Source organism: Emydura macquarii, unplaced genomic scaffold (assembly GCF_026122565.2).
Source record: "Emydura macquarii macquarii isolate MOO-44397 ecotype Brisbane River unplaced genomic scaffold, CSIRO-AGI_Emac_v2 contig_1230, whole genome shotgun sequence".
Lineage (NCBI taxonomy): Eukaryota > Metazoa > Chordata > Testudines > Chelidae > Emydura > Emydura macquarii.
In genome coordinates, this window is record NW_027131367.1 from 16,275,473 (window position 1) to 16,298,883 (window position 23,411).

Sequence of the window (23,411 nt, forward strand, 5' to 3'; positions counted from 1 at the left end):
TGTTGGTTAATTTAGCCCTGGAGGTACCAAAGCCCTCTCTTCCTTCAGAGGAGACGTGTAGGATGGGTCACGGCAATGCAGGCATCACCGCAAGCATGGCAACTCTTCCTCGCCGGGTCCTGCTTCTGGGGGTCCCATTCTGCAAGGTACACGGTGCTCCCCTCATGGCAGGCCAGATCTTGGCCTTCTGAAGACAATAGAAAAATCTCCTTGACATCAGCGGGTACAAGACGGGGCTCGTCAGCTTCAGTGGGAGCCAAGGGCCCTTTGCAAGACGGGTGCCTGGCTAAAAGGTTAGTTCCATCTCCATGACCCAGGCAGTCCTGGGCCCCACTCATGCTGAGGTCACCCACAAGCAAGGGTGCCAATTTTTATTCTATCATGGTAGTGGCCAGAGGCTCCAATCAGGATCGACGCCCCACTGTGTTTGATGCTGGGGAGACCGTGTATCCGTGCCCAGAGTACCTTACAGACTAAGGAGACAACCCTCAGACAGAGAGAGGGGAGAGGAGTTTATCCAATGGGTAGAATTGTTCCACACCTTCGCTGTTTTCCCTATGCTTTGCATTACACAAAGCTAGATCCACTTCTTCCCAGCTGGTCCTCTGCCACATGGCCACAGGCAGGGAGATTTCTTGTAGACCTTGCAGCAGAAGCAGACAGTTTGTAATGATGAGCTGAAAACCTCTCTGGGAACTAGGTACCTGGAGCAACCAGAGAGCCGAATGGAGGCCAGCAAGGACAAAGGAAACTGGAGTCCTTTGATGGCGATTCCAGCAGCGAGGCCCGCCAGGCGGGGTAGATCAAGCTCTAAAGGGAGTTACGGTGAACTGACAACCAGCATTTGCGGGTTCTCCGAGGGCTTGAGTCAAAGCCCATCGCAGTCACTGGAAAGACTCTCTCTGACTTCAGTGGGCTTTGGAACAGACCCCAGAGGCCAGCGTGTCTAGTAAGTGACAGGGAATGTTTTCAGGAAATCCTGTGCCAGCCACTGAAAAATTCCCACGGGGCAAGAATGCTGGGAACATTAGAGATGCATTTGAAATCAGTGGGAAACACCTTATATCCCTTTGCTCCTATACCTTCCCATAGAGACCCATCCCACTTCAGTCATCTTCTCACTGAGGTCAATGTTTGCTGTACTCTTTACAAGAAGGCATGACTTATTTGAACACCATCACTTTACATAGTCCAGATGGGATTACCATCCAGGTGAGAAGGAGACTGTATGTTTATAGTCTGTCTACACATTCTCCTGATGGACGCCAAATATTCCAGTCCTGCTTTTACAACGCAGAGTCCATGGCTATTATCCAAAGAGTAAATAACATGCTGACAAGCTTGTTACACTAATAACTTTGATGCACCCAAATGATGTTCCTTCTCCGAGAACCGGCAGCGCCAGAAGTTTGAAAATGTATTGTCGTTGAGCATACACCCCTGCCAGGTCCATTTTCTTCTATTGTATTTTAACTTTCAATTCATGGAAAAATAAAATTGTTTTTAAGCACGCATTTAAGATGGCATTTGCATATGTTGTTTCTATTGCCTTGTGGTCTACACTAGAGCAAACAGAACAAAGATTTGTCATGTGGCTTCTTGCAATAGGTGAGTTCTCTATATACATGGTCTGATTGTGCCCAGCCCTGCATGGGCATGCAAGAGATGAAGAAAATGCAGAGAGCCTCCTTACACTTTTGTGTCCAATCCCTGTGCAAGGGCAGCGATTGTGCTGTCCTAAGTGCTAGCATCTCATTGCTGATTTCTAAAATGGGGCAGGTCATAGCTACATCATCCCAGCAGAGAGAGAGGAGAACAGCTGTGGCAATTGAAATTAAACGATTTGAAGGGGTATACACGGAGCTTTGGGACCATGATTACTAATAAAGGAGTTGCCAACCCAAACAAAAACATTCCAGGCTGACCCCACTAGCTTCATCTTTCCCTTGATTATTTCACAAAGGAAAGAAAATTCATTTTTTCAAGCAGCCTGGGTGTCAAAGTATAAGCAATGGCCTTCGTTAGAGCTGGAAATGGGTGTCCGTACACTGGGTGTTGGGTCTCACTGCCAGGCAGAGAGAAGGTTCCCAAGGAGAGTTGCAGCCCTATGAGCTCTGGCTCCATGCACCTGGTACAGCTTAAAAAAAGCCAGCGAAGCCAGAGTCTCTTTGAAAATGAGCATTCAAGCTTGAAGAGCAGCCCCGTGACTATAAACGTCTTCAGTGAATACTTGGGGAAATGGATTTCTGGAGGCTAGCAGCTGCCAGCTCTCTCTCTCTCTCTGTTCCTCAGCATCAACTCCAGAAAGAGCTTCCAAACTGGGAACGCAGCTGCTAGGGAAAGGCTGAGGAGCGAGTTCCATGTCAGATCCATTGGCACAATGCTCCCTGAGGTTCCACAGCCCAGTCAGGAGCTCCATACCCCCACGCTCACATCCCCCGCGATGCTCTCCCAGGCCTGCCATCAGGAAGACCACCCGGGTGTTTTAAATAGGAGAATTTCAGGAGTTTAGCCATTAGGGAAAGGTGACCAGTTCATCTCTCTCCAGCACTCAGGCTCTTTCAAACTGAGCAATGATGGTGCAAGCGGAAGCCACCTTGCTGCAGGAGAACAGAGCTCACATTCACATGGGGCGTGAAGGATTCCACTCACACTAAGGGAATGAAACCCACAAGGGTTCTCCCTTCCCCCAAGTGATTGACCTGAGATGGCTACTGCTCTCTGTGACTGTATGCAGAGGAGCCAGATACAAAGCTGGATTCTTCATCAGTGGAGACGCACACAGCCTCCTGCAGGTGCATGGCACCGGGACCCTGATGTAAAGCAACATTACATTCAAGAAACAGACTGGATCTGGATTCCCCCCACCATCTCCAGCTGGAATCACCCTAGCCGAGATGCACAGCTCCATCCATGGCTCTCCTGGCACTAGCAGGAAGTGGTGCGGCAGGCAGGCGGAGCTGTAGAAAGAGATCTGTGGCAGATGCTGAGTGGACAGTGTGAAGTGCTGGGGCGCTAGAATTTATTGGGTCAGCGGCTCGGGCCTGGCTGTGTTCCTGAGCCCCTTCTGAAACTTGGTTCTGAGTTCTCCAGCCCCACTCATCACACTACCTACCACTGCAACTGGGATTTCGTTCAGGAGAAGTTGTGCACGCGCTCCCCAACCTGGCGGCTTTTGGAGCGAGACGGCATTTCGCAGCTTGCAGAAAACATTTCAGCTTCATTTGAAAGGACGTTTGTTTTCCGTGGGAAATGCCAGTATAGTGGCAAGGTGGCCAGCACATGGGACATTGGACTGGCACTCAGCAGACCTCGATGCCAGTCCTGGCTGTGCTGCTGACCGGCTGGGGGAACTTGGGCAAGGCACTGCCCCTCTCTGAGCCTCTTTCCCATCCCACCCCTCACCTGTCTTGTCTAGTCCTTTGGGGCAGACAAAGTCTCTTACCCTGTGTATGTACAGTGCCTATAACCATGGAGCCCTGCACTTGGCTGGGGCACCTGGCCATTAAATAGTAATAACTGTGGACCTGCCGGCAGGGATCTTGCTGGAAAAGGGACATCATCTGACGAACAGTGGTACAGTTTCTAATCTGCTTTCCTTCCAGCTGTACTAACACTACTGTAATAGAAAAGGGCGCTTTAGGGACCAGTTTCCAGCCAGTCTTTAATAAGGGCACCAACAGCATTTACCGGAGCATGGAACTACAAGCATAAAACCCTGGATGGCAGCAGGTAATAGCTGTGTTACTTGTAACCCTGAAAGTGCCCCCAGTATGGGATTCCTACAGACGCCAACTGGAGTTCTAATGAGACAAGCTTCAGCCACATCATTACAGGAGGAAGGGCCGTCGCTTGGAGCTGGGGCATCTCGCTATGGAAGCAACTGCACAAAGGTTCCTCAACTGGGTGACTAGACAGCAAGTGTGAAAAATCGGGACATGGGGTGGAGGTGGGGGCATTGGCCCCTATATAAGAAAAAGCCCCAAATAGCGGGACTGTCCCGATAAAATTGGGAAATCCGGTCATCCTATTCCACAAAGCCACAGGCCCGCCAGCCATTGGAAAGGGACCCACCGGAACAGAAGCTGAGGGGTGTTTGTCAAAGGGTCAGTGTCTCGGGAGGACCTGCAGGCTGGGTGCAATTAGATTCCACTGTCACTTTAATCACTAAGCCCTTAAGCAAGACTGGCCCTAGATGCATTGTTAGCCTAAGCACAGCACCTCTGCCACTTCCAACTGTGCCCCCGCCAGAACCTTCCTTTGCACCTATGATCTTCTCCTAGGTGAGCTTAGGCCCCCCGCTCTCCCAGGATGCAAATGGGCCCAGCCCTGCCCCAGAATCCTTTACACTAGCCGCAGTGAGGATCTTCTTTGTGGGTACTTCTGCAACATCCCCCCCACTAGTCGATTCCATTCTGCTACATCCCCCCCACTAGGCGATTCCCTTCTGCTCTTCCAGCCAGGTTCCCCTGACCTCCTGCAGAGACCTGGAAGCGAGTGCTGTGTGTGACTCCCGGGCTAACCTGGTGCTATTTCAGATGCGGCCTCCTAGGTAAGCTCAGCCTCCGGGGCCCCTTGCAGCCACGGCAGCCCTCGGTGCAGGTCTAAGTTCAGTCAGGGTCCAGAATGGCTCTGGACAGTCCCAGGTCAGACTAGATCTGATGTTTCTTTTGGGCCTTAAAAATCTGTGACTCTATATAACTGCCTGTACCTCCTATGCCTACAGTCCATCCTGCCTTCAAGCATTTCCCCCATTGCCCCATAATCTCCTCCCCAGTCTGGGCTGAGTTCACACAGTTCATATCAGCAGGACTCTCCAGTTCAGCACATAAGGATACAGACACGGCGGCAGAGCAAGAGTGGCTCAAACGCTAAAAGCCTCCAAAGGGGGGGACAAGAAGGCTGGGCAGAGATGAGCCTGGGAGACACCTGTTTAAAGAAAGAAACCCTCCCACCTGCCTTCTCCCGAATGGGAAACAGCTTAGATCAAGTCAAGATGCCATTAGGAATGTCATTTTAAGCACAGGCACATGTAATCCGTAAATCTCCACGTGCAATAAAAAAGAATGGCTAAGGAGAGTGAGAGCGAGCCGTTAATTACCGGCGCTGTAATTCAATCTCAGGGCACTCTCACTTTCTGCTTACTGGTATCGGACCCCTGACTTGATTGGGGCTTGCTAATGAGTCTCTCCAGAACCATTATTCAACAGGCAATTCAGCTCTAATTCTATATTGTGGAATACGTAGGGCACGGAACCCTCTCTCTGCAGCCAGCTTTCCCTTCTAACAGCGCTTGTTTGATGGAAGGCGGAAGAGTTTCTCTCTGCTAGCCCCAGGAGGCAAGGAGGGGAGAGGTGACCTTTCTACTCGAGGAGAAAGGCTCAGGGAAACGGGTGTGTTAAATGCAACTTACTTGGACTTGTCGGGTCACCGACTCTCCGAAGTCTCCCACTGGAGGTCTTGGTGATTCCTAGGGCAAGAAAAATCACTTGTAAGGTGCCAAGCTAACTAATGTGAACCTGGGACGTGGTTCGGTGTCCATGCTGTGATTCCTGATCTGTTAAGCCACCCTTCTCCTGCTGGTGTCTGCTTTGTACAGAAACATTACCTCTGAAATCTCAAGAGCGGTTATTTTGAACGGAGAAATACTTCACTCGTAACCTCCATCTTTCCCTGAAGTTTACAGTGGTTGATAGTGGTTGTTACTATTACTCTGCAATAGCAGAAACTGCAAGCACGTCTAAAGATCAGGAAATTGGAGAAGAAAATCCTGAAGTAATTGAGTGGGACACACACTCACATCTTTCAACCTGGGACTTTTTAATAGAGATGTGCACGCATGGCAAACTTTTCTCCAACAGGAAAAACAAAGACATACCCCTGGACCTTGCAGTGAAGTGTGTTTTGCTAAGACATGCAAACACAACAATATCAGGCCCAAATCAATCTCTGTGCACACAGCGTGTGCATGCATGGTACAGGGACTAAGAGGGGATGCAATATGCCTCCCATATCCTGGCACTGCCCAGACCCAGCTCGGCCTCTGATGCAGGTTAGACCACCTCAGAAAGCTGCAATGGTCCCAGTGTGCAGCACTGCAGAACACACTCCCTGACCACAGCATGCCCCTGACATGTCCATGGACACATTCTGTGCGGGGACCCTCATGAGCAATACCCACTGCTAGTTCTGGGCCTGTCAGAGAGGATCCTTCCACCAGCAAAGTCAGTGCAAAAGGACCAGAGAGCTCTGCTGTGTCTAATGTATCACAGCATCTGTATCGGCATGGTTAAACTGTCTGAAATATTAGGCACATCCTTGTGTCCCCGTTGTGGAATCATGGTCAACCAGAAAAGCGAGACCTGACTTTGGCTTGGTTTGAGAGTCTTTTTTTAATGAATTAGTCTTTCCAGAGGAGTTTGTGTGAAGCACCCCCCTGCTGCCCAGACAGTGGCAGGGCAAGAGTTACGGAGAAAGTTTACATCGTTCTGGAACACATTTCTCTTTAGAAAGTGATGCAATCTCTCCTTTATTCCATTCCACATACCCAGCTCCAGAAAGCGAGTACTAATCCTCCATACAGCTGGTTGATGCTGCACTCCAAGCAAGGCAGTGGTGCTACTGGTTAGAGCAATGGACTGCAAGCAGGGATTCCTGGGTTCTGTCCCCAGCTCTGCTACCTACTTATGGGCAAGTCACTTAACCTCTGAGTGCCACCAATTGCCCATGTGAGGATAGCCACAACCATTCATCTTCCACTTGTGCTGTGAGCATTAAACTTTGCCTTATTAATCAACTCTGGTTTAAAAAACAAACACACACGTGAGCTAGCCATACCCAGGAATCACAGATTTATGGCTGCCCCTCTCCAACTCGCCCCACTGTGCCTTGAAGCTACAAGCAGTGACAATTATGTCCTGGATCCAGTGGATCAGCTGATCTGGCTCCCACAGTCTACAATTCCTCACACTGGGAATTCCAAGAGATTCCAAATAGAATCCTTCAGTCTCTCTTGGTTTCTACTGGAGAACCAATGTCTCTAAGATCCAGTAGTCCCAGGAACCAGTAGCCGCTCTGCTCTTTCCAAACCCTCGTTGGCCACTAGGGCTTTTGTACCAGAATTTCCACTAAGGTTCCCACCACACTTGCAACCTGTAAGCAGGTTTGGAAGTCTCCATCTTTTGATCGATGCAGACTTCAATTATAAGAGATAGCTCACTCGTAAGTGGCCTTTCATCCCACCAGGGAGTCTAGCTGCCATGCCGCAAACAGTCAGAAAATCAGGGTGCACCTAGGTCCCAAAGCCTTGAAACCGTGGGTAGTATTATTGCTCCAGCCGCTCAGCTGGAACAGCTTGTGTCTTATTTAAAAAAAAAAAAAGAGGGAGGTGGGGAAGGCAGCAAACCTCATGCTAACTGCCCTGGGACCAGGGTTTCTGGCTGGCAACTCCACTTGGAAAAAGTGCCTCATGCTCAGAGCCGTGTGTGTGTGTGTGTGTGTGTCTCCACTTTGCTTTTATAATATAAAAAAGTCTTTGTGACTGCAAAGCCATGTGGCTGAACCACTGGGCCAGTTCCAAGAAGACGCACCCTGCTCCTCATCCAGGGAGGAAGAGGATAAGGGAGAGCCCCCATGGCAGAATCACACTGTGAAAGGGGGACAGTAAAAACTCCTGATTTCAAAAGGAAAAAACGAGAGTGAAATTCACCCCCCTACCAGCAAACACTGATCTGTTGTGCATGTGAAAATGCAGATGGAGGAAAGCCTGTCCCTTGAACAGCTGTAACTGTACCAGTGGGGGATATGATAGCATTCCCAGCAGTTAAGTTTGTAAACAATTTCCATCATCAGACAGCAAAAGGCAGGAGTCTAGTGGACAGGACATTGGTATGGAACTCAGGAGACCTGGGTTCTCTTCCCATTTCTGCCTCTGACTTTCAGTGACCTTGGACACCTCCTTGTCTATTTAATCTGTAAGCTCTTTGGGGCTAGTTTTGCTTCTTACCAGGTGTTTGCACAGTGCCTAGCACCGTGGGGCCCCAACCTCAGCTGGGGTAGCTCATGTAATACAACCGTCATTGCAATCGCCTGTGTTTGGGCGTAGTTTTTGCCAGCACCTCCCCACCTTTCGGAAACATTGCACGGAGATTTTCTTCCCTTGATCTTGGCCCAAAAGGTGAATTTTTTCAGGAAGTTTGACCAGATATTTTGGAGATTGTTTTCACCTCTGCCACACACATTTTCTGTGTTAAAAAGAATTTTAACTTCACTTCTTTAAATAGGCTACAGCAGGAGGGGCTGAAACCTAGCAAGGATAGGATCCTCACTGAGGACTAGCACCATTGCTTTGTTTTGGCTGGGGGCGGGAGATTGATTTAGTTTTCACAGAAGCTACAAGCATTTGAAAACCGCATACACAGGAGAAACTGTCCCCTTTTGGATGACATGCTCAGATGTCCAGTTATGCGGAGCTAGTAAAATCCATCCTTTTGGGTTCAAAGACTTTATTCACTCTGCTGGCAAAAGGATGCAATGCAAGCAACTACCAAGTTTGGACAGGATTGGACATAGGAAATAGATTTGATTCCTCTTAGCCCTGGTAACAAGGTACAATTAAACATAAAATATACACAATGTCCAGAGTGGCAGAGCCCTCTGCATTTGGCGTTTCTTATTGTTGAACATGCAATGTATCTACATGCACACTTTGCACTTACATGGCACCTATAATCCAAAGGCCTCAAAGCACTTTGCTAGTCTAATCAAACTCTCACATTTCTGAGAAGTCAGTAAGTATTATTATCCCCATTTAGTAGATGGGTAACCCAAGCTGCAGAGAACTAAAGTGACTGGCCAAAGTTCACAGTGCAACTCTGTAGCAGAGACAGGATCAGCTATCCTAACTACTGCAGCTCTAACCACTAGGCAACACCATACAAAGGCTACCTCAGGTACCATATTACCAAGATGTTATACAGCAGTTTTCATCAGTAGCTCTCAAAGTGCTGTACAAAGGAGGTCAGTATTGTTATCCCCATTTTACAGACAGGGAAACCGAGGCACTGAGGCATGAAGCAACTTGCTCAAGGTCACTCAGAAGACCAGAGACAGAGTCAGAAATAGAACCTATGTCTCCTGAGTCCCAGTCCAGTGTACTATCCTCTAGACTTCTCCAGAGAAGCACAATGTGTCAAGCCTGATCATGGGATGGTGGTTAAGCAATGTGGAAAGACTCCAGTCCCGTGGGACAGGAGAGAGAATCGGTCATAAAAGGAAATGCAGTCACTAAGAAAATGTATTCCTCTACCCAGATCATTGTGAAGACTGCAGCATAAGCGGGGCTGACTCAGTATCAGCATGTTAAATGCAGTCTGGGGTTGGCTCTATTTTTAGCCTGGAGGCATTTGCAGCCCTGGTTCTGGGCAGCTGAACTATGTGTGGGATAGAAGCCTCTGATTTTTGCTTCAGACTGGCTATGAGTCTGCCTCTACTTGCAGCAGGAGCCCCCCCCCAGGCTGGGCTATCCATTTATTAATAAGCATTGGAAGAAGAAACAGAATTAAATGCATCTTATTTGCTTGTAACGAAGGTTTCCCCACACTCCCTCAGTGTAACTTGAAAATGGAACAGTCCAACGGTTAAAGTAGGACAATCTAAGAACAGTTCATTCCACCGCACGGACATATCCCTGCTATGCATAATTATAGCGTTAGGGATGCTTAGCATTGTCTTCTGACCTCTGGCTGAACAGCATCCCGTAGCACTGTATAATTGAGGCAGAATCACGCCCAGGCCCATAGGTCCAGTCTCACAATGCCATCCACCCAGCACCAGACAATTCTCGGCCCAGTTCCCCATTGCCTTGCATCTCTTGTGCCACCAACGCACAGTGTGTGTAAAATGCTCCCAAATCCCACTTTGCACTGAAGTAAATGACTACCCAGGTGGGGCAGGGCAATGGGGAATCAGGTCCAGTGTGTCTTGAGGAACCACCGTTGGTGGAAAATGCTGTCTCAGCTGATTACTACTGACGCAAAACCTGACCCTAATAATGGTACTGATAGATACTTGCGAGTCCGGTATCCCCAAAATATGATACCACCCAAATAACCCTGGGTTTTTTTGTACGAAATGCCCGGGGCAAAGGGTTGTCTCCCCGATCCTTCTACGTACATGGAACAGTACCAAGAATGGGTGCTTTAGACTCAGACTCTCCTTGTGTTACTGAACCTCATAGCTATATGCATATCCCACATGTAAGGAAGGGAAACTGTTAGTTTATTCTTAGGTCTAACTCGTCAAACTAAGGGCTAAGTGTGAACAGCAACAGCATATTGCAAACCAGGAGCACATGCTCTTTACACCTGTTACAGAAGTAAATATAAAAGTGACCGCTGGTCCTGTCCAAAATGGCTGGGCCAAATTCACCAGTGATAGAAGCAGGAGCTAACCCACTGGGCAATGAAGTGGCTCCGGCTTATCTGAACCGCGAATTTGGCTCCTTGTTTCTATAAGGGTATTAACGGCAGACTAACAGTCTCTGGGATCATCCAGGAGATCTTCTCGGGGGCTGCTCAGATAATTGAATGTACATTTCCAGCCCCAATATTACCCCTTCCTTGTCATTGTGAGTAGCGGGGGTAGAACTGTCTCTCTTTAAGACTGGGATCTTTTTTCAAGGCTACTCCGGCCATCCCTGTTACTCTCCCACAACCCAGAGGGTAAGAAAAGCCCTTCTCCCCGCCATCTCCTGCCCTCCACTGATCAGGAGTCAGCACTGCTGGATCACTTCAGAGATTTACACAGCCTCGGCTGGAATGCTGCTCTGCAACACTGGTATTTCTCAGCATGATGGTCAGTTTTTTAGAGCAGCAGCTCTTCAGGGCAGATTTGGTGTCGCCCTCTGTGTTCGGAAAATACCCAGCACATTGTGATCACACGCACAATCTCAATAGTTACTCTCAGCATTCCTGGGCTGCACTGTCATGGCCCCCTGCCCTATCCCCTGGAGAGGGCGTGAGGATGACAGCAAGGACAGGGCCCTGTCTTCAGGAGCACAATGAGATGATTATGAAATACCCAGTCTCCCTCCTTTTTTGGTTTAGATTTGTGTGTGCATTTCAGTGCATCTGAAAGCTGCGAGCTGGACCATCCTGAAGAGTGGAATCTATGCAATTTATCCACCACCCAGGTACAACACAGACAGTAGCAATGCAAGCTTCCTTCACCCCAGCCTTAAATTCTGCCATTCATGAGCAACCTCTGGAAATGCTAGTTAAAAAGTTGCAGACAAAGATGTTGAAGGTTGGGACCAACGCGCATAATACATTAAAAGGGAAATTTGGCGGTAGGGTTGATTTTAAACAGGGCATGGGCAGCTCCTCAATGACTTCTTCACCATTCCCTCTGGTGCCTAGATGATGGAGGTTTGACCAAGCTGTGACGTTCAAATGCTGGCTCGGGACATAATTAAAAATGGGTTTGATGAGTCCCATTCCCGTTTCTGTTTGCCCACATCACATAGCTCGACAACCCTGCTCAGCTCTGCTGACTGGAGCACTCGAAGTGGAACAGCAGGGGTGCTGCGCATGAGGATTGAGATGCATTGGAACAGCCGGGAAGTAGCAGAGTTGATACAGGCTAGGAGTGACCTTTATTTGCAGAAGATTGCAGGTGATGGGTGCAGAAATCTACGCCTGACTCCAGCCAGTGCAATTAGCATTTCTCCTTCATTCGCTCTAAATCCACACTCAAATTGAAACCCGAAAAGGAATATGTGAAACCGAGCTGCTCTGAGCTCCAGCCCTAATCAGAAACACGCGTTGACAAACACGATACTTCCCCCAAGTTCTGTGTAATGGAGACACTCTCCAAATAAGCTGAGCACAGCTGGACAAAAACACAACCCATGTGTAGGATTCCTTTTGTGTTTCATCCTGGATCGGATGTCTCTGGCAGCAGCAGCAGCATGCTGCAGACAGACCTCTCCCTGGAAGAGAGGCAGGGCTGCATCTGCAGTTCTCTAGTTACACGGGTAATGGAGTCAGGCATGGTCACGTGGATCAATGCCCATTTCTGCTGCAGCTGCTTGCCAGTGTGCTCATGTGACAATAGTACATGCCTCGGTGCCCCGCTGCCTATAAGCACTGTGGTCTAAGCAGCAGAATAGTCAGTGCCCACGGAGTTGACTGCAGAGACATCAGTGATCAGATTCTGAGCTGATGTAATCTGGCAAAGCTATGGTGATTTACAGCAGCCCAGAATCTGGCCCATGGCTGGAGCACAGTCATCCCTCCAGCAGGCTGCTGGAGAATTGGGTAGGAATAAACGGCATACATGTCTCGTCCTGGACACGTTGCATGGTACTAGCTACCACGGAAGATCATCATCCCCGCTCTGAGCAGTGGCCAAAAGCTCTGTGCTAGAACTATTTAGATGGTGCTTATGCGTGGAGATGAGTCCCGGTTGCAAATCTGAGACTTGAATTTTGCCAAGCTTAGAGTGGGAAATGGAGTTCAGATCGAGGGTTTTAAATTGAGTTCTTCTCCAGTTATGGTCAGAGAGTGATTAATGAATCCATAGATTTTAAGGTCAGAAAGGACCATCATGTTGATCTCGTTTGACCTGCGTTAACACTGCCCATAGAACATCAGTCATTCTTGCTTCGCACCCAGCAATTTGCAGTCAGACTAGTTCATGTCTTTTAGAAAGATGTCCAGTCTTGATTTAAAGATTTCCAGTGATGGAAAATCCACCACATCCCGTGCTAAGTTGTTCAATGGTTAAAATGGCCTCCAGGTATTGCAGAGACCATATCAGCACAGAACGCACCCAGGGAGGAGGAGGGCTGGATGAATGGTACAAAACGAGAGACACAACTAGTTTCACAGATGGGAGTGGTTAGATCTGTTCATTGTTGTTAGTGGGAATGTTATTTATTATTCATGAGTGCCTGGACGGCTGCCACCTATTCAGGAAGAAAGATGCTGGTGAATTATGAAAGCATCAAAATTTTTAGCACAAGCGATTATTTGTACTGTAAAGTATGTTAGTCATCGCTTGCGCTTCTCTGGTTTAAAAATGTTTCAGTCATACAATCAGGTAGCAGAAATGGTACCACATGACTTCACTGAGACATCACATGCTTTGAATACACCTTTGTACAAGTGTAAATGAGTACACCACTTACAAGGCACTGGAGAAATAGGGCTTGTGGGGGGGGGGGGGTCAATTTCACCATTTCCTCTGCTCTTTGTGGGAGAGATTCATACAGCAATAGGGGAGAGAAAAACGTTGTTTAATAGAATAGGAAAATAATATTGTGAAACCATAACACTTAGGGAGGGGGGCAGGTATCATGCCTGAAACTACTTGTAATTCACTTCTTGAAATTAGCTAGATTTCCAGCGGTTGGTGTCCCTCTAACTTTTCACCACTCATTTACATACAAAGCGTCTCAGCTCAAATCGAAATCAGAAAGAGGAGATGAAATGCCAAATTAAATGCTGCTCTTGTGATATTTCCACAAGAGATGGACTAAAACCCAGAGGTGGATTTAGTTTTTAAAAAAAAAACCAAAACAAACTTCAGTCAGAGTTCGCAAAACCAACCCCAGAGTGGTTTAGATCTGGCTGCCCTTTACTTTTTATCAGAACCAGCAATGTTCTGGGGACAGGCCAGGGTGGTTCCAGCACAACTCCCATTTCTGGCCTGGCTGGAAGGAGGAAATACCAGAAATCTATGGTAACCAGCTCTCACAAGACCTTCAGGCCAAGTCTGCAGCCTCAGGAGCCTCAAATAATAAGTATCTGAACTATGTATCTTGCAGTAGCCTCTAGGAGCCTTCGTCATGGACCCCACTGTGCTAGGTGCTGTACAAACACAGAACAAACAGATGGTTCCTGCCCCAAAGAGCTTTTGGTGTCCAAACTTTGGGGCCTCATCACCCAACTGAACCACCAAGCTTTCTGAGGCTCTCCTGTCACAAAACAAACCCAGGGCCACAGCCTGGCTAGAGAAATCCCTTATCTGATTTGATGGATGGAAAAGACATTTTACATTTGGAATCTGGTATGTCCACAGCAGATTGAATAGTCCCAAGACTCCCCCTGCTGCCCGTAGCCCCATAATATTCTAGGCTTTGGCTGGGGATGAAAACTCCCAAGGCAAAGCTTCCCACTTCCAGCATCTGGCCTTTCAGCGTGCTCTGACACTCCGCAGAACTTGGTAACACTGTTCAGCAATGTGCTGCTTAGAAATATACGCATTGTTACAAATCAGTTTTCTGCCTTCCTCCAGTTTGCTCCATGCAATTCAACAGATGCTTTTGGTTTCCAGCTGCAGACTTTCCCCAGTGGCCCTTCAGTGCTTTCCTGCTCTTATTTTAAACAGGCAGCACTCTCTGGCTTCTATTTTAGAGGTTTCCCCCCTCCCGTCCCCCAGCTGACACCACAGAACTGATCATGAGAAAGCTGCAGTCACAGAGCTGCTCTCAGGATGCAGGACATAATGCTGCTGTTTGCCAGGCTCAGAAAGACAAATGTTGATTTTTCCCAGAGGACGATGGGGTGTGTAAAGAAGAAAAGGCTCATAAGAAGCATCTGTTGACTCTCCTGAGCTCCTCCTCTGTTAAATGTCTCTGTCCTTGAATTCAAGTACCAGCCTCAAAACCAATTAACCCAGCTCACTCAATCAAGTTCTCACCCAAGAAAGTGAAAAAAAACCAAACCAGACACAAGCCCAGAAACAATCTAAAAGGATCCTGCTCCGCACCATGAAGTGCTCTACGTGTCAGCAATTTGCAGTCCTGTATCCCGGGGCCCAATTCACCGTCACCCTGTAGCTTGTGTGGTTATTTACATGGTGCAGTGGGGTTTTAACACACAATCAGATCAGAGTGGGAGTATTTTACATTCATTTTGCATTTCTGTGAGTGGCTCCACAAGGTGCAGTGGTGAATCGGGATCTCTCTTGGCTAAGTCTCCTTTGACTTTGTGATCTCTAACATTCTGACCATGGGAATGGTCGTCGTCCTTGGCAATCCCTCAATTTGAGGATGATCTCCACCATAGATTTACATATGGGTCCTGAGATGACTCAGGAGTCCAATCCTGGAACCACAGATCTGCCCGCAGTAGGTACAGACATTTCCTAGCAGGTCAGCTGCCTCCTGGAAGAAAGTTCTTTCTGTTTCCTTTCTTCTCTCTCTCTTTTCAGCTTCGAGAGCAAGACACTTCTCCTCAAAGCAGGCCACTGCCTGATGGAAGATCTGGCACCACGGGATGGCTTGCTCCTCCCAGTTTATATCATCAATATCAGGTTTCTTAAGATGTGCTTTCAGTGTATCTTTGTAGCATTTCCTCTGACCACCATGAGATCTCTGACCATAGATGAGCTGAGAGTAGAGAGCTTGTTTTGGGAGGCAAAAATCTGGCATCCGCACACAAAGTCCAACCCAGCGTACTTGGTGCGTAAGGATCATTGCTTCAATGCTGGTATTAGTGTGGCGATCTTCCCACTTGATGCAAAGGATCTTCCAGGGGCATCGTTGGGTTGGTGATACCTCTTCAAGACTCCAAACTCTTGAGGTCTTGTCGGTAGGTCACCCAAGTTTTGCACCCATAAAGGAGACATCTTGGTGTCCTTCCGGAGGTCACAGTCTGTGAAAACACATCGGAGCAATTTCCCAAAGGATGCACTTGGCGCACTGGATCCTCTGCTGAATCTCACTGTCAAGTTTTGCATTTTGAGAAAGTTGGCTACCGAGGTAGCAGAAATGCTTGACTGTCTCCAAAGTCTGTCCCTGCACGGTCATTTGTGGTGGGACTGGTAGGTCCAGGTTCAAGCCCCAGCTGTGACACAGACTCCTTCAGTTCCCATCCCCAGTCACAGCGTGGTGTTCCATTCATTTGAAGCAGTGTGTCCCTTAGGAATAAGGCTGCAGGGTTTGAACTGGCACATGGCTGATCAGAAGCGAACCCTAGACAAGAAGTCAGGAATGGCTCTGCTCTAAATACGGCTCCACCACTGACTCACTGTAACTCAGTTCCTCGCACCTGGCACACCCTGGCTTCCCTCTCTGTAAAAGTAGGTGAATAACACTTCCCTGCTTATAGGGCAGCCCGAGATCTATTCCTGAATGTTTGTACTTGTTTCTAGCACTACGAAGCACTTGGTAGGTGTGAACCATTTATAGATAATGGAGGTGAGGGCTATTATCCACAAGCATTAGGGCAGAAGGGAGGTTTATGGTCCTGGAGGCTAAGAAGCCTTGAATCCTCGCTGGGGTTTTTTTTCCATAAAACCTGCCACAGACACAGCTCCGCTGAATAAGCTGAGAACATTCTTTGCATGTTTTTCCTTGCGTCTTAAAGAGATTTTTAATACTAACTGCAAGAGGAGGGCAAAGTGGAATGGAAAAAAAAACCTGGGGCTGGCTTTTGAAAGGGATTTGGGTGCCTAAAGATGCAGATAGCAGGATATTCAAACAGCACTTATGCAACCCTGTATCTGGAGTTTTTTTCCCTACTTCGCTTTGCCCCTACCCCACAGTTAATATCGAAAATGCTTGTAAGACAAGAAAAAACATGCAAAGAATGTTATTAGCTTATTAAACAGAGCTGCCCTGGCTACGGCTGCGACAGGTTTTATGGAAAAAGTCCCCCAGGGAGGATTTGCTCTGTTTGCATTTGATCACTTCAGCTCCACACAGATGGACAGAGGCAAAGACAGCGAACTGGAGCACATGTGGTGTAAGCCCAGAGCTTCAAGGGGGTTTAGGCACCTAACTGGTGTCAGTGGGAGTTAGGCACTTAAATATCTGTGGGGATCTGGGCCTTAATGCCAGCTGCACAAACACTCAGCAGCCAGAATTGGGACAGGGCTTTCCAAACAAGACAGCTCCCAGCCATTCAACTAAAGGCTCGATATTCAGAAGGGCGCAGCACCCAGCATGCTGAGCTCTGGAAAATCTGGCCTCCAATGTCTCTATCCTGCATGGGAAGCAATGGAGGGGGAAGGGCAGCCCTGCACCGACACTGAGCCACATTAGCTTTAAATCACAGCAATACAATGAGGAAGCAGATGTTAGGCTCAAGCTGCTGAGGGGCTGCTCAGAACAGGATGGGGGAACAATTATTTAACTACAATACATTGCCAGTTGTGTCCTTTTTAAGTCGTCCAGTAGGGTAGAACAATTCTGGCCTTGGTGCAGCTCATCCTACCGCACCTTGGAAGACAGCTCAGTCAGTCCCCTCGTTGAGGTGGGAGGAGAGCAACCAGAAAGCGGTGCCTTGAAACAGGCCCAGCTGGAAGAAATACTGTTCAGTGTTACTCTGTGGTTACCCTCTCCTCTCCATGGATACCAAAGGTCACTAAGCAGCCATCTGCTCTAATGGGCTTCTCCATCTGCAGCTGAAGAGTGGGAGCTGTTAGGGAAAGAATTAAGCACCTGGCGTCTTCTCAAACAATCAAACTCTAGTGCAAGGCAAAATGAACTGGCTCATGCATCTGGTGAAGTGTGAGTGGAGCTGCCATCTGCAAACTCCCGAGTCTGGATTCATCATTCGTCTGTTTACGAAGGGCAAGTTCACACAAGAGGAACCAGAGCTCGTGCTGAAGTACGGCATCCTGCAAACGTAACAGTCTGCTGAGGACAGGAAATAAGATGGGGGATGCCCTAACAGTCACCTGGGAAAGCAATGCCAGGAGCCCAAGAGGTTAACGTGGCTTGCCCAGCAGTAAGGTCAGGACTAGAACCCAGACCAGTCTCCTAAGCCCCTAAGCGCCCCACCTGCCTGAGCCACACATCCAGCTGTGCCGCCCACTGTGGGAAAACTACCTTTTTCTGTAAAGAACTGTTGCTCTTTCTGCAGAGCAAATACACATTTCTGCAGAGAACTCAGAGCTGCCTTTTGCTGCTGTTGGTTTTGCAACAGGAAGCTCTGTATGAATGCATCGAACAATGCAGTGCATCGACCCAGACTCCGAAGGGCAAAGGCTGGAAGAGTTCATTGTATAGCTTCCCCTGTGGAATGGAGAGGACCCCAACGCCCCTTGCTGCTATTTTTCACCTCCGCTCACACTCCATCCCCAGCTGCACAGAGAAACTGTACCATGGTAGCTGGAGGTGGGCACCAGCACTGGAGACACTTATGTGCTAGGAAGGACTGAGGACTATAGAACATAAAGGACAAGAGGCAGCTGATCTCTATGGCCTGAATCCAAGACAGCTGCTGTGTTGCCTCCTTTTTAAAGACAAGCTGGAAGGCAGGAGGGGATGCAACGTTCACGCAGTCCAGGCTCACAAAGAGACAAGATAATAGCGCCCCATCACAACTTTCCTGGTCTCTCTAGACCTGAAGATTTGAGTTCCCTTTCGGGAGCACACCTGGTCTCTTGTCCGCACAGAGGGGAGGTTCAATGGTGATGGGGGGGAGGAGAAATAAGAAGGGGCAGATTAGTAATTCTCATGCCGTCCAGGGCATGTTGACATTTATAATCTCAGACGGGCCACACGGTACATTAAACGCAGCAGTGGCCACTGAGGCACATAGATGCAACAATGAAGGCTTCTGCTGGTGAATTGGTAGCCCCTGTTGGACAGTCCCTCTCAAATTCCTGAGGATGCTGTTGGCGCTGGCCTTTGGCTGTTCCCTTCCCAGCTGGTCGGGCCTCCCAGGTGATGATGGATGGCCAGTAAGTGGCACCGTGGCATTGACAGACTGCGACTTAGCAAATGACCTGGCTTCTCAAGCTTCCCACCCTTTCCCATTCGAGAGGGTTCCCGGACCCGCTCTCAGGCAGGGATCAACCTGCCCTGCCCAACCTGTCTCCAGTGTTGTTCTCCATGCCATGTCTGCTCAGAGAATGGAACCTCTCATGCTTGGATGTAAACACCAGGACTGCACAGAGGGCTGAGGGTGGATGCTGAGATGGGTGTTAAAATTCCAAGCTTATCTCGAGCAGCTGAGTTCATGGATAGAAAATGTCTCTGCTTTGTCTCAAAAGTAACTGGAGATAAGCTGCCTGCAGGCATCTCTGCCCCTCTCCCTGAGAACCCGTCACCTCGGCCTCGTGTCCTCAGCCCCGGAAGAACAACCACTGGCTCAGTCCAAGCTTATTGTAGCGAGTTAGTGACTGTGTCCATCTCTGACATGACACAGTTTGCTTCATGCACAGCTGTCCCCTGGCCCCAGGATGTTATAGGATGCTGGGAAGGAGGTCAGCACCTACTCACCCCGGGATCTCCAAGTAGGAACATGCAGTCACTTATTTTCAAAACTTCAGGTAGCCTGAGGTGAGCTCAAACAATAAAGTTTCTTTAACTGCAACTGTGTAAACCAGCAACTGGCGGAACAAACTCGACAGAAGGATAAGGCGGCTTAGTCCCAGCTGTAAACAGGTGTTCACTTTTTTTTAAATGAATCCTAGAAGTGTAGGACTGGAAGGGACCTCAAGAGGTCTTCTAGTCCAGTCCCCGGCACTCAAGGCATGACAAAGGATTATCTAGACCATCTTTGACAGGTGTTCGTCTAACCTGCTCTTAAAAATCTCCAATGACAGAGATTCTACAACCTCCCTAGGCAGTTTATTCCAGTGCTTAATCACCCTGACAGTGAGGAAGTTTTTCCTAATGTCCAACCTAAACTGCCCTTGCTGCAATTTAAGCCCACTGGTTCTTGTCCTGTTCTCAGAGGTTAAGGAGAACAATTTTTCTCCTTCCTCCTTGTAACACCCTTTTATGTACTTGAAAACTGTCATTATGTCCCCCCTCAGTCTTCTCTTCTCCAGACTAAATAAACCCAATTTTTTCAATCTTCTCTCATAGGTCATGTTTTCTAGACCTTTAATCATTTTTGTTGCTCACGACCTGGCCGAGCACAGCAGCCGTCCATTATGGACATGCCATTTCTCCTCTCTGTGACCCCTTGTTCTATTGACTCACTTAGTGGTGATCTCACTTTGCCATACAACTGTGCTGAACAGATATTTTAAAAAAATTAAAATATGAATGAATCTCTTCTCCTGACTGTCACTCACCCTCTCTTAGAAATCTTATTTTCTCCTGCAGCTCTCATTCCTGATACCAACTGCTGGGCTATGAAGAGTCAAAATATCTATTCCAAATTAAGAAGGTAGGTAGTAAATATAGTACACCGAGCATGACGCTCAGATAGAAAGGTGCAGAATCATTTTAACTAGTGCATTTCATATCATTTATGTCACAAAGTGATTATGCCAGTGAAGCTGTAAAGGCAGAGCTATGTACTGTATACCCTTATGGGAGAGAAAGTTAGTTACACAGATGTTGGACTTTGCTCTGAAGTCTGTTTTGAAAGTAGAAGTCATTGCAATAAAACTTCTTTAAATAAACACAGGAACTAACTGAACAGTTCTTCCAAATGATTTTTAATTTTCTTTTCTTTTAAAAAAAGTGTAGCTGTAAAAATAGCTCCTGTGCATATTAATGTCCTGAAATGTTATCTCACTCCCCTTCCCCCAACTGTGCCTCCAATAAAAGCGTTGGCTGTTTTAATTCATTCTAGCCCTAGTCCCTTTAAAGACCTGCTGTGTCTTTGTTGCCTTCATGTCGTCCCCTACAAGACTTCATGCTTTCCTTGTTTCTCCTCCCAGAGCTAACCAGGTTTGGCCTATAAAGACATGGAGTCTGGTTCACTTCCTGTCCCTGGAGGTCCCTCTTCATGAACTCCCAGGGATGTTAGGAGAGAGCTGAAGAAATCCTACGATGCCTATGCGTCCCATCCGTGCAAACCCAACGGCACAGAGTGACGTGCCACGACTCACACCTCTGCCGCAGGGACATTTGGGGAAGGTGCTCACCTCACTTTCTGTGGTTTCTTTTCTACAAATCTGTGGATCAATATAGTGTTCAGTGGAGTGAGTGACTCCTCACTCCTGGCTTGTAGCATCACTAACCTGCGAGGTGGGAGATACAAGGCTGTATGGTGCAATTTCAATTGTTTATGGCATGTCATTGCCTTGTGCCGATTTCCCAGGCAGCTGGTGGCAGGTGAAATAGCCAGCACTCTCAAAAGGTCTGAGTGAAGACGGGGAGTTGACAGGAGTTATGCCAAGCTGGAGTGCTTGGAACCTAGAAGGCAGATGGCTAAAACCAGCTAGGGATGAGCTCATAGCTCACAATATTAACTGCAGAAATGGGCTGTCAGATTATCTAGCATCACTGTTAGGAGGATTTAGCTGCCAAAATTTCCCTCCAAGAAATAAATCACAGCCCTATGCAGCGGCTGCCAGCTTGGATGGGAAAGACCACCCAGTCCGTGATATCCCTTTGCATCTGAACTGCGACAACAGCACCTCCCTCTGATCAGAAGCTGTGGTACCTGGCCAAAGCATCTCGCTTGTCAACATAACTGAAAGATGCAGCCATGAGAAAGTTGTTCACAGACCTAGACTTGGCTGGATGACGATTGAGGGAACAGGATAGCCAAGTACGAGTGGTAATAATACTTAGAGCTCACACAGGGCACCACGCTATATGAGCATTTATGACTCTCAGCGCACACCCAGCACTTCTGTGAGGAATTATCACCCCTGTATTACAGAGAGGGAAACTAAGGCACAGCAAGTTAGTGAGTAGCATGGCAGAGCTGGGTATACAACTCTGGAACTCCCGGTTCCCAGTATTATGTCAGGTCCTGCAGACCATGCTGTCTCTCAAGTGGTTGAAGGACATAAACATCAAGGAGGAAGAAGACATTTGTAGAGTGGTGGCTAACATGATAAATTGAGGTCCCTAATGCCCAGTTGGGTGTTGTGGGTCTCCTCGAACTTTTTCTGACATGAACAGGAGATACCAGGGGTGGCCAGTGCATCATTCGCATTATCGGTAACAGGTTCTAGCATCCAAGGCAGCACTAGGAGAGGAGGAAAGTTGGTCCAAAGCAGAGAAGGGATCTAGACAGGAAGCTGCTAGATGAGGGGAGTGTTCTAACATCCTAGCGCCAAGTTCCTCACCGTGACAAGTAATCCAGACAAAAGCCTATTCAAGGTTCTGTTTGGCGTGAGAGCTACCACCAAGCACATAGTGGTTACCCCATTTGCCTATGTCGTTACTGCACTGCCAGCATCTAATTCATTATTTAAAGGATGTGTGGAGTGATCGTGGATCACAAATTAAATACGAGCCAAAAAGGTGATGCAGCTGCTAAAAAGGCTAATATCCATCTGGGGTGTATTAACGGTAGTGTCGGATGTAAGACCCAGGAGGGAATTGTCCAACTCTACTCAGCACTGATGGGTATTAGTGTGTTCAGTGCTGTGTACCACACTTTAGGAAGGATGTGGATACATTAGAGAAAGCCCAGAGGAGAGCAATTGAAATGATAAAAGGTTTAGAAAACCTGACCTAGGAAGAAAGGTTAAAAAAACTGGGCATGTTTCGTCTTGAGAAAAGAACCCTGAGGGGGGAACCTGTTAAGTCTTCCAATATGTTACAGAGAGGAGGGTGATCAATTGTTCTCCATGTCCACTGAAGGTAGGACAAGAAGTAAAGGCTTAATATGCAACTAGGGAGATTTAGGTTGGATATTAGGGTTTTAACTCTAAGGATAGTCAAACATGGGAACAGGCTTCCAAGGGAGGTCGTGGAATCCCCGTCATTGGAGGTTTTTAAGAACAGGCTGGATAAACACCTATCAGGGATGGTCTAGGTTTATTTGGTCCAGTCTTAGCACAAGGAGCTGGATTTGATGACCTCTCAAGGTCCCTTCATGCCCTACCTTCTATGATGCTGTGATTATTGGGAATTGTGTTCAGATCTCTGGAGCAAGAAAGATGCTTTAGATAAAGGTGGCATCTACATGGGCAGTTCTTGGGACAGGGATTGTCTTTTTGTTCGGTGTCTGTGCAGCACCTAAAACAATGGGGTCCTGGGCCATGACTGAGGCTCATTGTTGCTACTGCAAAACAGATGATAAATCATAATATAATATAACGTAGAAACCGCCGTTCTATCTCCATTAAAGCAGCACCCTCTGCAATCCAGTGCTCAGCAGAGAAGTGACACGTCCCAAAGTCCCAGCAGCACACTTGCTACGCAGCTGCGTGGGATCTGGAATTTCTGCAATGCAACAAAAACCAAAACCAATATTTGGAAATTTTCTGCCAAATGAAGTTCTGAAAGAATGTCGTCGTTTGCTGAGCAAAACGATTTTGTTCTGATTTTGACATTTTTATTTGCTATCATGTTCCATGATATAAAAGAAAAGAAATTGAAGTGCAAAGTAGTTTCAAAAAGGAAAATCAAAACAGACTGTTTCAATTCTATCAAAATGCGTTTTTTTGTTTTGTTTTTTTTTTTGCAATTTCGTTTTCCAAAATAAAATGTCAGCCACAGATGACACATTTCCACAGAACTTTTTGGTTTGGAC

The 23,411-nt window shown here is 47.7% G+C and overlaps 1 protein-coding gene across 2 annotated transcripts in view; it reads right to left on the reverse strand.

Moving 5' to 3' along the window:
• SEPTIN9 (septin 9) overlaps positions 1-23,411 on the reverse strand; it is a 231,766-nt gene that overhangs the window by 192,548 nt on the left and 15,807 nt on the right. For both annotated transcript variants that reach the window (XM_067547656.1, XM_067547658.1), the window contains exon 2: positions 5,414-5,470. In XM_067547656.1, coding sequence (XP_067403757.1) covers positions 5,414-5,470 — 57 coding nt within the window. The remainder of the gene's footprint in view (positions 1-5,413; positions 5,471-23,411) is intronic.